Raw genomic sequence first — 15,426 nt, forward strand, 5'->3', positions numbered from 1 at the left:
GTATGGAGGTTCCTTAAAATACTAAAAATAGAATTACCATATGACCCAGCAATCCCACTACTGGGCATATACCCAGAGAAAACCATAATTCAAAATGACACATGCACCCCAATGTTCATTGCAGCACAATTTACAATAGCCAGGTCATGGAAGCAACCTAAATGCCCATCGACAGACAAATGGATAAAGAAGAGGTGGTATATATATACAATGGAATATTACTCAGCCATAAAAAGGAACGAAATTGGGTCATTTGTTGAGACATGGATGAATCTAGAGACTGGCATACAGAGTGAAGTAAGTCAGAAAGAGAAAAACAAATATCGTATATTAACGCATATATGTGGAACCTAGAAAAATGGTACAGATGAACCTGTTTGCAGGGCAGAAATACAGACACAGATGTAGAGAACAAACGTATGGACACCAAGGGGGGAAAGCGGCAGGGGGTGGGGGGGTGGGGGGATGGGGGGTGGGATGAATTGAGAGATTGGGATTGACATATATACTAATATGTATAAAATGGATAACTAATAAGAACCTGCTGTATAAAAAAATTAAATAAATAAAGCACTTGGAGGGGGAAAAATGTGGTTTATTCAAAATGTATAAAATTTGAAGATACTGTCATAAAAAATATATACTAAATGTGAAAAATCAAAAATTAAAATTATTTTCACATTTGTTTTCAAATATTATCCTTTTTCCAAACTGCTCAAAATTATCTATAAAATTAAAAAGCAGTATACAAATTGTAATTAACAAATACCAAATTTTAAGTAAAATTATTATAATAAAATGGAAACTCATGTAATTTTTTTAAAAACTAATTAAATCCTATTATATATATATATATATATTTTTTTTTTTTTTTAAGTCTTTATTGAATTCGCCACAACACTGCTCCTGTTCTATGTTTTGGCCCCCTGGCTGCAAGGCATTTGGGATCTTAGCTCCCCAACCAGGGATCGAACCCGCACCCTCTGCACTGGAAGGCAAAGTCCCAGCCACTGGACCGCCAGGGAAGCCCCCCTATTATATATTTTTACAAAAATAGAACTACTCACAATTCTAGGATTCAAGGCTCATCCATTGCCACTGTCAACAACTGGCATCACATATATTACGCCTGGAATTTCATGTACAAAATTTAAGAGTAATATGAATTGCTTATTACTGTAAAATATTCCTCAGCTGCCATGGACCACTGTTACAAATATCACCTTAATTTGTGAGTAGAACCACAAATTGGAATACAATGAAAAACAAGAAAATGTGTAGTTAGTAGTACTAGAAAACAGTAGTTCATTACACAAGAATCTATTTCATTTATGCGAAGTTAATTAGTCTTTCCCCTCACCTAAGAACTTCTGTCACTCAAAGCATCCCCATACTACAAAGCAGTATCCATAACCAACATCAACAGCCCATAACCTTCATGATATCTGGACATAATCACCTTTATTTTCTGAGGGCATGGGGCAAGTGATGGAGAGAAGTGTACCTTGGGCCTGAATGGTCTTAGTCTTTTAAGTGTTTAGAATTACAAGTTGTGCTCTGCCAGTGCTGAGTGCTGGAACCAAGATGACACATTTTTTTTTTTAACATGTGTGATATGTGGGTTCTCTAAGTACAAGACCCAGGGCAGGTTGTCCTCTGCCCTAAGTCTTAAGGTAGTACTCTAAAGCTTTAGTAAGTAAATAGGTCCTCTAGGATCTACTGAAATCTAAGGAAAAAAACAATCAATTCAAGCAGGTTAATCCTAACAGCTTTTCTTTTTAAAAATGCTTATAATGAGACAGCTCTTAACAATGACAGAGGTAAAGACAACTTCAGCAGGGTGAGAAAAAAAAACAGAAAGCCTTTCTTTACCAAGCTTTTAGTATAATCAATTATAACACAGATCACTGAGACTTTGAGTTTAGACACTACTTATATTTTTCAAGATGCTCCTCAATCTTGACTTTCCCTAATATGTAAAAGTATGGGCTCAGAGAATCACCTAATGGTTTAGTTTACACTTATCAAGGCACAGCAGATTAAGGACAATAAAATGTGTTTTATAACTAAATATAAAGCTTATAATATAATGAGAGAGAAAGTAACAAAGCGGCAAGAGCTTCAGAAAGATGGGAGAAATAATCAGGGGCTTAAGTTCTTTCTTTGGATACTTTGCTTGTTGTCCAAGGCTGTTAGCCTAAAAACTACCTTTTGCAATTAAAACAGTGAATTTTAACCAAGGCAAACAAAACTCAAATGCTTGCTAAATTTTATCATCAATAAAGACAGCACAGGATTATATCAAACATCCCCTTAAAAATTAAAAAACAACTGTTTTCACCATTTCCCAATATCTCATGCTCTTTCTAGGCTTTCTTTGGGAAGGGATGCAAAAACAGAAAACAATTAACTTTGCTCTTAACCTGGATTATATACTTCTACTAAGGCAAACTCTAAAAAACAACAATAACTGTCACTTACTGAATATCTACTATGTGCTACCATTTACCTTCAAAATAATCCTGCCAGACAGATGGCAATATTCACCTTACGGAAAAGAAATCAAAAGCTCACAGAGAAGCTCAAGGTGACCCAGGTTAGGTAACATGGGACAATCTGGGTGCAAAGCCAGCTCTGTCTCACTCAAGCTGCCTCTCAAACTCTTCACCAACATCACAGACAACTAAGATGATCTCTTAGTATGCTAATACTAAGTTATTAGTATGCTAATACCTCACTGCTAGTTATTGCCACTGTTCTATGTACAGAAAAGATATTTGTTTTTTAATAAGCCCTCCAAAGTTTGCTACTCTCTATATTTCAAGTACAAACAGATAAATAAGTAAGGGGGATACCAGTAAAAGATGACTGGGGCAAGACGAGGTATGGGCCCTGAACTACTTTGACTTGTCAAGTTTCCACAGAGGAGGAGGTTGGCTTCCACTCCTGTAGCGCACATCCCGACCCCCTGCCACATACTCCACCAGGCCAATGACCTGGCAGGGTTCTATAAAACACAGATACATAATTTCAGTGTTGTTGACTGCCTGGTAATTTTGAGTTTTTAATTGGTTAGTTTGGTGTATTGGGTATGGAAATAGAACTGATTTGCATGGCTTAGTTCTAAAATTTGGGGTCCATCAATGAATCTTTGAGTTAGGAAATATTTTAAAATGTTGCTAGTCTATCCACTAGGCCATGTCAGAAAGATCTTCAACCACACTTGATATTCCATAGCCCTGCTTCTCAAAGTCTTTGAACACACTCACTATAAGGAAATACTTCTTATATTTCATTGAAATCTCACTTTTCAGTCTTTTGTAACAGTGAGGAACAGCCCCCTCTTGTAATAATCTTTCAAATACAGAAGAGGGCTTTTCAGTCCCCACTTTTATTTAAGAAGCTTAGTTGTTGTCAGTTTCAAAGTGCTTGATGAAAATCTTATTTAATAATACACAACTTTCCTGGGGAACTTAGGTTAACTTTAATTTTAAAAGCATTTTCATTAGTCTCATAAATTATAGCAAAATCAGGAATAAAACCCATCTCTTGGGGGCTTCCCTGGTGGCGCAGTGGTTGAGAATCTGCCTGCTAACGCAGGGGACACGGGTTCGAGCCCTGGTCTGGGAAGATCCCACATGCCGCGGAGCAACTAGGCCCGTGAGCCACAACTACTGAGCCTGCGCGTCTGGAGCCTGTGCTCCCAACAAGAGAGGCCGCGATAGTGAGAGGCCCGTGCCCCACGATGAACAGTGGCCCCCGCTTGTCACAACTAGAGAAAGCCCTCGCACAGAAACGAAGACCAACACAGCCAAAAATAAATAAATAAATTAATTAATTAATTAATTATTTTTAAAAAGTAACAAATGTTCAAGTACAATTGGTGTCTTTAAAAAAAAAAAAAGAGTATCTTGGAATTCTTTTAAAAAAAAAAAACCCATCTCTTAGCTGATAGTAAATTCTCTAAGAACAACCACTAATGCTTATGAATAATTTTCCAGGAATATTTAAATTAAATGTATGATTTTGGCAAAGCTATTTTTTTAAAGTACAAAACATATGTATACATACCAGAAAATGTCACAGATTTTCACATGCACTCTTATTACCATCTCTATAAGATGACTGAAAGTAACATTTTGAACACATCTTGTAAATAGCTCCATCTAATATCACTGCTGCTGTGACTCCTGACTCCTCCCTTCTGACTCTTCAGTGGCCTTCAGATCCTAATGGATTCCTGAGCTTGATCTTCTGTGCAATGATTTCAACTCTGGAAGCAGCTTCTGAAGCTATAGATCGTTTAATGGATAAATAAGCCAAGAAGGGGGAGGGGCATGTTATGGCTTGGACAGGTGTCTGACATGTCATCTTTTGACATAAAAATAAACTTAGAAAAATAATCATGGAAATGAAGAAAGAAAACATGTAGAAGATGAAAAGAATAGCAACAGAGCCAGAAATTTCCAACAGGTAAGAAACTGGGAAACAAACCTCTAAAATGCTAAATAAAAATCTTGCAAGTATGTTTTTCAAATATTCTTTTCATGTTAAAATAATCCCGTTTCTAAGTATGTGAAGATCATTAAAAATTAGAACTGTTGTATGTTCAGGCCTAATTATACCGGATGTCTCTTGCTTATGTGATCTGAAAAACAACCCCACAGCTTTAAAATGCACCATTGTAAAGAAATTATCAAAACAAATCACCAAATGCTAGTATTGGCAAAATGGAGTTTTCATTACTTTTTGTTCATCTGTTTGTAAATAAACTTAAAACCTGGTATACTTATATTCATTGGCAGAGTTTAGCTCTCCTTTCTTTATACATTTAATGTGTTGTTATTTTAAGAATTAAAAGCCTCAACATTCCCAATAATGAAAAGTTCAGTCATTAACCTCCATGGAAAATTAAAGCCAATTCAGACAATCTGTATTGGCTTGATTTTAAAAGTAACTGTTAGGCTCTGGAAAATGAAATGTGCACATTTTCTACTGACATTTTATATGGACTCAGGCAACTGTCAAATTCAAGGAAAAACAGATAAACCATCTCCAGCAGAGAAAATCAAAGTACATGTAATAAAACTATAATGTTACCCCCAAATCTTAAAAGCACACATTTCTGCAATAGATAGATGTAAAATCTGATTTGGGGGGAATGGGTGAATAGTTGAGTAGGATAAGGAGTTTGCACAATATAGAATAACCAGGCCAATTACACTTTTATAAGGCTGTGAAAGAGTAAGCATTTGTTTCTTGATGCTTCTTATGGTTACTTAACATAGTAGTTTGTTCTGAGGGAAAACTATAAGATGTGCCTTTACAGAGATTCAAGTTCTACTTGTTTTCATGGAACACAAATGATTAATTTGATTGATTTTAAGAAATGACCCAAATAAACTAGAAATATTACTTTGTGTATGGTTTAGAAAGTAGAAGTCCTATTCCTGGCTTTGCTATTAACTATGCAACCATGAGCAAGTCACTGGGTCTTAGTTGCCATGTTTGTAAAGTCAGAATTAAAGTAGAGTACAGGACTGCTGTTGTGATCAAATAAGATAACCCACCTTGTCAGTACTTAAATTCGTTTTTAAAATTGTAATTGAAGTAGAGTTGATTTACAATATTGTGTTAGTTTCAGCTGTACAGCAAAGCGATTCAGTCATATATACATTTTTCTCAGATTCTTTTCCATTATAGGTTATTACAAGATATTGAATAGAGTTCCCTGTGTTATGCAGTAAATCTTTGTTGCTTACCTATTTTATGTATAGTAGTTTATATTATTCTCCTATACTAGTTAATTTGTTAATTCTACACTCCTAATTTATCTGTCCCCCTCTCCCTTTCCCTTTGTTAACCCTAAGTTTGTTTTCTACGTCTGTGAGTCTGTTTCTGTTTTGTATACAGATTCATTTGTACTATTTTTTAGATTCCACATGTAAATGATATCATATAATATTTATCTTTCTCTGACTTGCTACACTTCGTATGATATTCTCTAGGTTCATCCATGTTGCTGCAAATGACACTATTTCAGTCTTTCTTATGGCTGAGCAATATTCCATTGTATATATATATATACCACACCTTCTTAAACCAATCGTCTGTTGATGGGCACTTGGTTTGTTTCCATTTCTTGGCTACCGTTAATAGTGCTGCTATGAACACTGGGGTGCATGTGTCTTTTCAAACAGAGTTTTCATCTTTTCTGGATATATGCCCAGGAATGGGATTACTGGATAATATGGTAGCTCTATTGTTCGTTTTTTAAGGAACCTCCATACTGTTTTCCATAGTGGCTGTATCAATTTACATTCCCACCAACAGTGCAAGAGGGTTTCCTTTTCTCCACACCCTCTCCTGCATTTATCATTTGTAGACATTTTGATGATGGCCATTCTGACCACTGTGAGGTGATACCTCATTGTGGTTTTGATTTGCATTTCTCTAATAATTAGTGATGTTGAGCATCTTTTCATAGCACTTAAATTCTTGAGTGAATAAATAAATGGGGTAGTACTTTAGACAAATTAAGCTCTAAACAAGTGTGAGATGTTATTTGCACCAACACAGCCATAGATTCTATATTCCTAGAGGCTTAAGGAAAAGGAGAGAGAGTTCTTGCAGTGTGATCCTGCACTATTTTGGGACCCTCACATACATACTTGGAGGGTGGGGATGCAAAACTTCACTTTGCCCGAGGCCACAGGCTCTTTGAAATTACATAAGGAAATTTTTTAATATAAAAGAAAATGTTCTGCTCACCTGCTTTTAAAATTAAGAACAACAAATACAGAAATTTCTTCAAGAAATATAAAACAGGAGGTAGCAGAAAATAGTGGAAAGAGCATGGAACTCTCCAAGAAGCAGGGAAGCAGGAGACTAAGGCTCTGGTCCCTGTTCTGCCAGTAATTAACTGCAAAGCCACAACATCTGTCAAATGGGAGGGGTATATTAAAATACATATAGAGTTTCTTCCAGGTCAAAACACCATAGCACCAAATAAAATATAAGAGATAATCTAAAATATGCTTTAGTTTTTCTGTGTTATGGATAATTAAGGGAAAGGAGGAAACAGAGAAGAGAGTAAGGCAGATAGGCAGAAAGGGAGGAAGATAATGAGAGGTAAGGAGAAAACACACATAGACCAAGCGGCAGACACACAAACTCTACCCCCAACACCTCCCCCCAGCCCAAAAAAGAATTGTATGAATAGAGACAGAAAGAAAGACACACACACACAAAAAGACATTCAGATACAGAAATAAATATGCATACGCAGACTCTGGCAGAGTAAAGCTTTTATTTTGTTCATCTTGAAACTTTTAAACACAAAACTACCAAAAAATGTGCAATGTAATGCTGTACTTTTGCATTAAAAGGTATAAACAGAGCCAGTTCAAGGTATGTGCCTCATGAGCATATCTAGATACAATCAAGTTGAAAGATTGAAGACTACCTACCTCTGCCATATGCTACTCATATTTTGGGGCAAAATATCACTTGGTAATTTGAGATCTCACATCTTTGGGGGTCATTTGCAACCAAACAAGCCAAAGATGAACTTTCCTAAAATAGAAATGTATCCCAAGAATTTTTTTATGAATCAAGGCTTAGCATTACTTTGCTTCCAGATAGGCAAGATTTAAATATTTTAACTTAATAGTTACCAATTACGTAAAGTGTAAATCCCACACTGCCATTCAAAGTCCATATTGGGGATTTACTTGTTAATCTTCTCTGAATTGTAAAGAGGGCACTGGATAATGTAACTCCAGCACTCCCCTTTGATTCCCCCCGAGATGAGGCCCATCTGACCTTTTGAGCTTCAAGCCTCTGTAGGAATTTATAGACTGGGGAACTAATTTGTACTTTACTACTAATCATTATAGGAGAGAGTAGAGGGGTCTCTACTAAGTTTTAGACCTGCTGTTGCAGGGTGGTGAGTGATACTCATTCACCTGGCCCAGACAACCCAGATCAATAAGAATGGGCAACACAAGGGTTTCCGATGTTTATTCCCATCTCTATTACCAAACTGCTAGGAAATCTGCAAAACTGTATGAATTTCCAAATCTGTAAACAGAAAACTGTTATTCAGACCTAACTTTGCAAGGTTCACAGGAAGTTTTTCTTTATTGTAGACAGTAAGAGCTGGGAGGCACAAGACTTTGCTGGTTTTGTAAAATAGGCCATTTTTAAAATTTCATTTGACAGATAAAGAAATTGAGGCCCAGAGAAGGGGAGTGATTTGCCCAAGATCAAAAAGCTAGTTAGGGCTTCCCTGGTGGCGCAGTGGTTAAGAATCTGCCTGTCAATGCAGGGGACATGGGTTCGAGCCCTGGTCCGGGAAGCTCCCACATGCCTCGGAGCAACTAAGCCCTTGCGCCACAACTACTGAGCCTGAGTGCCACAACTACTGAAGCCCGCAGGCCTAGAGCCCATGCTCCGCAACAAGAGAAGCCACTGCAATGAGAAGCCCGCACACCGCAACAAAGAGTAGCCCCCCGTTTGGCACAACTAGAGAAAGCCCGCGTGCAGCAACAAAGACCCAACGCAGCCAAAACTAAATAAAATAAATAAAATTATTTTTTTAAAAAAACTAGTTAGCAGCAGGACATGTCTCCTGACAGGAAGTATAGTGCTCATGCTAGCATACCCATATGTATCTGTACACCTGTACACTGCCTATTTCCTTTTCATCCCTTTCCTCCTCCAAGTGAAGCTTGTTTAGTGGCAAGTAAACAATCAAAGTTTTCTATTTCTCATTTATAGTTCTAGTCCACTGACTGTCATAAAAGGCTTAAATCTATCTTGATATTTCCCTTCAGCCAATATCTGTGAACTCTAATTTTGCTGAACCCCTGAATCATCCAAGCCCTAAACTGCATCTCAAATACCTCTATTTACAAATTTTGCTATTTCTACTCATCACCACAGCACATCTGAACCATAGATCAGTTCCTTGTGTCCTTCTTTATCTTTTATCAATACCATTTATGTTGTTTTCTTCAAATTCCTAAATAATAAACCAAGATAAGGGGTATTTTTTTCCTTTGCTCTCTTTCAACATGTCCTCTTTGGGCCAGAAATGTCACCACCTGGAATGGCAGGGCATTCACCATGTCTGTTGTGCATCCTGGTATGAATAACTCCACTGAATTTGACCACCCTAAGCCATACTGAGCCATAGGATCAAGGACCCCCTTTCCTCTAGAAGTCAGAAAAAGAAGAGACCCAAAGGAAAAGAAAACTGAGGGAATGCTTTCTAAATAAAGTTAATTCTGAGTAATAGCTCACTAGGCACTAGCTACCTTTGCTTGATCTCTAGAATCTGAGCCATGTACCCAGAAACTGCTTGTGCCAAGTCTGGCTTCAACCCCAGAGAATGGAAGAAAGAAAAAGAGGGGAAGCCATATGCTATTCCATAGCGGGCATGATCTGGGAGTCTAGCCCCCAGACTTAAGGCTATAGACTAGCTCTGGGGAGTGGAACTGACAAATTTTATTCAGCACACATATACTGAACACATACTATATGCTCTACGTTGGGCGTGAGCAACAAATTCAGTTGCGTGATCTCATTTAGTCCTCACAACAACACAGAAATACATTGTTTATCCCCATTTTACAGCTTTAAAAAACTGAGCCATAAAGGTAATTAACTTATGTCAAAGTCATACAGACACCAAACAGTGATGCTCCAAGTGGAGCCCAACTCCAAACATAGTACTCTGGCCTCCACAGCACACATATACAAAAAAGACAGAAGGTGATAGGGATGGAAAGATACCTTTGAGCTACCTTATGTAGTTAACAGAATGCTGTGGCATTCCCTTTCTCATTATCTCTAAAGATTATACTGTTGGGACAAATAAAACACCCCGAGATGAAAGGAAGGCAAGGATACAGAGACTCTCTGGATATCTCTCTATGTACTCTCAGGGACATTGTTCCACCTATAGAATTGTCCAGGTTGTTAAGAACTTGCATTAATTTTCTGGGTTCTGTTTAATTTTTTAGGATCTCAAGAGCTTACTCAAGTCATTCATGTATTTCCATCAAGCAGACAAAGAGGAAGACTAAACCCTACCAATCACTCATTGAAAGACTCAGAGCAAAGTTCTTTCCAAGAACTGATGGCCAAAATATCCAGCCATAATACAAGTAAGCTTAGAAAAGCTCTTCTTACAACTCTGACATGATGGAACTTTTCCTAAACCATCCAGCATCTAATAAAACCAATATAAAGAGCAACAACTCTGCATTTTTCTACTTTGAGTCCTGTAGACCCCACTTCCCTAGCCTTGCTCCTATTACTCATAGTCTATACTGTGATCTTAATCATGGACTTTTTTGGAAAACTCTCTCTCATTATTATCATCTTTAAGAAGCAGAGAGAAGCTCAGAATGTCACCAACATACTGTATGCCAATCTCTCCCTCTCTGACATCTTGGTATGTGTCATGTACATCCCTTTTACTATCATCTACACTCTGATGGATCACCGGATATTTGGGGATATCATGTGCAAACGCACCTCCTATGTGCATAGTGTCTCCATATGCACATAGGAGGTGTCTCTATGTCCATACCTCCTATGTGCATAGTGTCTCCATATGCACAGTGTCTCTGTGTCCATATTCTCACTTGTGTTAACTGCTGTTGAAAGATATCAGCTGATTGTGAACCCTCGGGGCTGGAAACGCAGTGTAGCTCACGCCTACTGGGATATCACATTGATTTGGCTATTTTCCCTTCTGTTGTCTATTCCCTTCTTCCTGTCCTACTGCCTCACCCATGAGCCCTTCCAAAACCTCTCTCTTCCCACTGACCTCTACACCCAGCAGGTGGCCTGTGTAGAGAACTGGCCCTCCAAAATGAACTGGCTCCTCTTTACAACCTCCCTGTTTATGCTGCAATATTGTGTCCCTCTGAGCTTCACCCTCATCTGCTACCTGAAGATTGTTATCTGCCTCCGCAGGAGAAATGGGAAAGTAGACAAGAAGAGGGAAAGTGAGAGCTGGGTCAGGGAGAACAAGAGGATCAACACGATGTTGATTTCTACTGCGGTAACCTTTGGGGTCTGCTGGCTTCCCTTGAACATCTTCAAGGTCATCTTTGACTGGTATCATGAGGTCCTGATGAGCTGCCACCATGACCTGGTATTTGTATTTTGCCACTTGATTGCTATGGTTTCTACATGTATACATCCTCTGTTTTATGGCTTTCTCAACAAAAATTTCCAGAAGGACCTGGTGTTGCTTATTCACCACTGCTGGTGCTTTGCACCTCGGGAAAGATATCAAAATATTGCCATCTCCAGTATGCACACAGATGAATCCAAGGGATCATTAAGATTAGTTCATACATCAAGAAGTATATAAAAACTGCTAACACTTAATGCTAAAGCCCTTCTCATGTGAGAGATGGAGAGGTAACGGCTGGGGATAAGGCAAGATGCAGAAGAAGCCAGAACTAAAAAAATTTTTTAAAAAGCAACTTTATGCTAACCAGTTTTGCTTTAGGCCAGACCTATCTGTCTCATATATCCACCCAATACAAACACACACACACACACACGTGTGTGTGCACGTGCGCACATCACCCTTTTCTCTTAGAAGAATAATAACTCACACACCTAGCTGCCATCATTTGTGACAAAGAATGACAGTGAGAAAGCAAGAGAGGCAAGCAACACTGATGGCTGGGGAACAAAATTCCCAGATATTGTTATTCAATAGGATATCCACAAGAGTTATTACTAATGACGTGCCCACTGAAAACAATACTATATATATCTCCTTAGTGCTGAAGCAATGCCACTTTCAGATATAGAAATTGTAACTTTCAACCATGTAACTATTCAACTAATTAGCAATGTCAGAAAGACCCCTATTATAATTTACTAATTAGCTAACTGAGTTTGGATTGGAAGTTGAAGGAATGGTTTTAACTTAACATTTAAACTAAGTATTGTAATTATAATTAATTCACATGCCTGAGTCAGATTCTCTAGTTTACGACAACAGTACATTTTCTTCACTAACAATGCTATTAGTGCCACTAGAACTGGTCACAAACTCTTTAGCACTCCAATTATGCTCAAATCACATTAACTTATTAATGGCCAATGTAGATAGAGCTTTCATTACAAAATGACTTTTTATCTCTAATTCTTTATGTATATTAAGTAGGGGTTATTATGACTCTATCATTGGGTCTGATGAACTTCAACAGTAACACTCTTAAAGTTAGCTCCAGATTTTTTAAAACCTCTTGCATATCTTATGACTTAAACTTTTTAAAAATATCCCTCATCCCTACAGAGTCACTTAAATAGAGAATCAGCTAGATTGTCTTCAAAAAGGATACTAAGCTACTGTTCAAATTAGCTCAATGACTTTTACTAAATGATGACAGGCTTTATCTCTTCCTCGGATACATCTCCCTATTAAACTGGGGCTGCAGCTTATTTGTATGTTAAAAATGTAACCATATTTTCTTCTTTCTTTTGAATAAAAGGTAATGTTTCTCTAAATACCTGTGATTTTTCAATTGTGTGTGTAGTTTTTTTTCCACATTAATCTCCATATTTTCCCCTCCTGAAAAATCTTTTCTCTCTCTCTCTCCCCTTCCCCCCTCTGTCTCTGTTTCTCCCTCCTCTCTCCTTCCCTCCATCTAGCTTTTCCTTCTCTTCAGGATTTCTATTCTCTCTGATATATCATTTTGGGGAAAATGAACAAAAAAAGCACTGCAGGATACCCAACAGAAATAAAACGTAACAGTATCACAGTATTAGCTGCAAATAAAAGCTCTTATCTAAAAACCAACTTCAAATGGTGTCAGTTTAGAATCCTAAAGGTACAGCTGCATCCCCTTAGCCCAGAAAACAGCTCCCCCTAGATACTATTTCTATTTCTTCTGACAGACAGTGGTTAATATATACTATAACTAAGATCCAATGCGATATTTTACTTACTTGGTAAAGATAGAATGATTCTAGTTTCCATTACTAAACAGATTTAGACCAAGCCATTGAAAGCAGGAAAGGGCTTTCATCAAACTCTGATACCATCCTCTCCCCTCACCCAAACACAAACACCTGGGCTCCTCTAACCCTGGCACCCCACCCCGAGCAGTCACAAGAGATCTCCAATCTGTTCCTAAATATTATAGTGCTCTTTCTGGCTCCATGATAAGAACTATTTCCTTCTCCAATAAAACTGTTCTGTCTTTTCTTCTGAACTTTTCTTGAGCTTTAATGAAATAAAAGTCACGAATGACATAACTATCAATTATAGTCTTTTGCATTGCCATTTGCAGCAACATGGATGGACCTGGAGATTATCATACTAAGTGAAGTAAGTCAGAAAGAGAAAGACAAATATCGTATGATATCACTTACATGCAGAATCTTAAAAAAATGATACAAATGAACTTATTTACAAAACAAACACAGGCTTAGAGAACGAATTTATGATTACTGGGGGAAATGGGGGAGAGGGATAAATTGGGAGTTTGGGATTGACATGTACACACTACTATATTTAAAATAGATAGCCAACAAGGGCCTACTGTATAGCACAGGGAACTTGGCAAAATATTCTGTAATAACCTAAGTGGGAGAAGAATTTGAAAAAGAATGGATACTTGTTTGGGTATAACTGAATCACTTTACTATACACCTGTAACTAACACATCATTGCTAATCAACTATACTCCAATATGAAATAATTTTTTTAATTAAAAAAAAATAGTAGTCTTTCTTGGGTTTATTTTTTCCTCAAAAAAGTAGTGAATTAACTGTAGTTTTAATGCATGCTTTTACCTGTAAGGGATTTTCATTCTTTTTTTTTTTTTTAACATCTTTATTGGAGTATAATTGCTTTACAATGGTGTGTTAGTTTCTGCTTTATAACAAAGTGAATCAGTTATACATATACATATGTTCCCATATCTCTTCCCTCTTGCATCTCCCTCCCTCCTACACCCTCCCTATCCCACCCCTCTAGATGGGCACAAACCACTGAGCTGATCTCCCTGTGCTATGCGGCTGCTTCCCACTAGCTATCTATTTTAAGTTTGGTAGTGTATATATGTCCATGCCACTCTCTCACTTTGTCACAGCTTACCCTTCCCATTCCCCATATCCTCAAGTCCATTCTCTAGTAGGTCTGTGTCTTTATTCCCGTCTTGCCACTAGGTTCTTCATGACCTTTTTTTTTTTTTTTCTTAGATTCCATATATATGTGTTAGCATACGATATTTGTTTTTCTCTTTCTGACTTAGTTCACTCTGTATGACAGACTCTAGGTCCATCCACCTCACTACACATAACTCAATTTCGTTTCTTTTTATGGCTGAGGAATATTCCATTGTATATATGTGCCACATATTCTTTATCCATTCATCTGTTGATGGACACTTAGGATACTTCCATGTCCTGGCTATTGTAAATAGAGCTGCAATGAACATTTTGGTACATGACTCTTTTTGAATTATGGTTTTCTCAGGGTATATGCCCAGTAGTGGGATTGCTGGGTCGGATGGTAGTTCTATTTGTAGTTTTTTAAGGAACCTCCATACTGTTCTCCATAGTGGCTGAATCAATTTACATTCCCACCAACAGTGCAAGAGGGTTCCCTTTCCTCCACACCCCCTCCAGCATTTATTGTTTCTAGATTTTTTGATGATGGCCATTCTGACCGGTGTGAGATGATGTCTCATTGTAGTTTTGATTTGCATTTCTCTAATGATTAATGATGTTGAGCATTTTTTCATGTGTTTGTTGGCAATCTGTATATTTTCTTTGGAGAAATGTCTATTTAGGTCTTCTGCCCATTTTTGGATTGGGTTGTTTGTTTTTTTGTTATTGAGCTACATGAGCTGCTTGTAAATTTTGGATATTAATCCTTTGTCAATCGCTTCGTTTGCAAATATTTTCTCCCATTCTGAGGGTTGTCTTTTGGTCTTGTTTATGGTTTCCTTTGCTGTGCAAAAGCTTTTAAGTTTCATTAGGTCCCATTTGTTGGGATTTTCATTCTGACAGATGGGAGAGCACAGGTCTATAAGTAGCTACTTAGGAAGGTATAATGAGAATATAAACCAAGCGTCGTGCTTACCCAGTGGAGGTAAAATGCATTTTTGAGAGTAAACAAGGAAAGATTTCAGGAAAGTCTACCATACTGTTTCTGCAGCATTTGTGGATGGTGCACACCAATTGGTCTACTACTGAACCACTTGGTGAATGAAATAAGGCCTCATTTTCTCACTTGCCTCTCCCCCCGTCGCCAGGTGGGCCTGTATTCTCCCCGCTAGGGATCTATCTGAGACTGGAACTTGATGATGTTTGCCTGATAGCCATGCAAACACAGTTCCCACTAGCCAGTGCTCCAAATATCTGTTCCTCTGTCTCCTG

At 37.8% G+C, this 15,426-nt stretch overlaps 1 protein-coding gene across 1 annotated transcript; it reads left to right on the forward strand.

Moving 5' to 3' along the window:
• Positions 1–10,209: 10,209 nt before the first annotated feature.
• LOC132363390 (neuropeptide Y receptor type 6-like) lies at positions 10,210–11,392 on the forward strand. The gene is given in 3 exon segments (XM_059919100.1): positions 10,210–10,296; positions 10,298–10,584; positions 10,633–11,392. Coding segments are annotated over 3 exon segments (1,134 nt in total).
• Positions 11,393–15,426: the final 4,034 nt, after the last annotated feature.

This window comes from Balaenoptera ricei, chromosome 3, assembly GCF_028023285.1.
Source record: "Balaenoptera ricei isolate mBalRic1 chromosome 3, mBalRic1.hap2, whole genome shotgun sequence".
In the NCBI taxonomy this organism is placed as follows: Eukaryota; Metazoa; Chordata; class Mammalia; order Artiodactyla; family Balaenopteridae; genus Balaenoptera; species Balaenoptera ricei.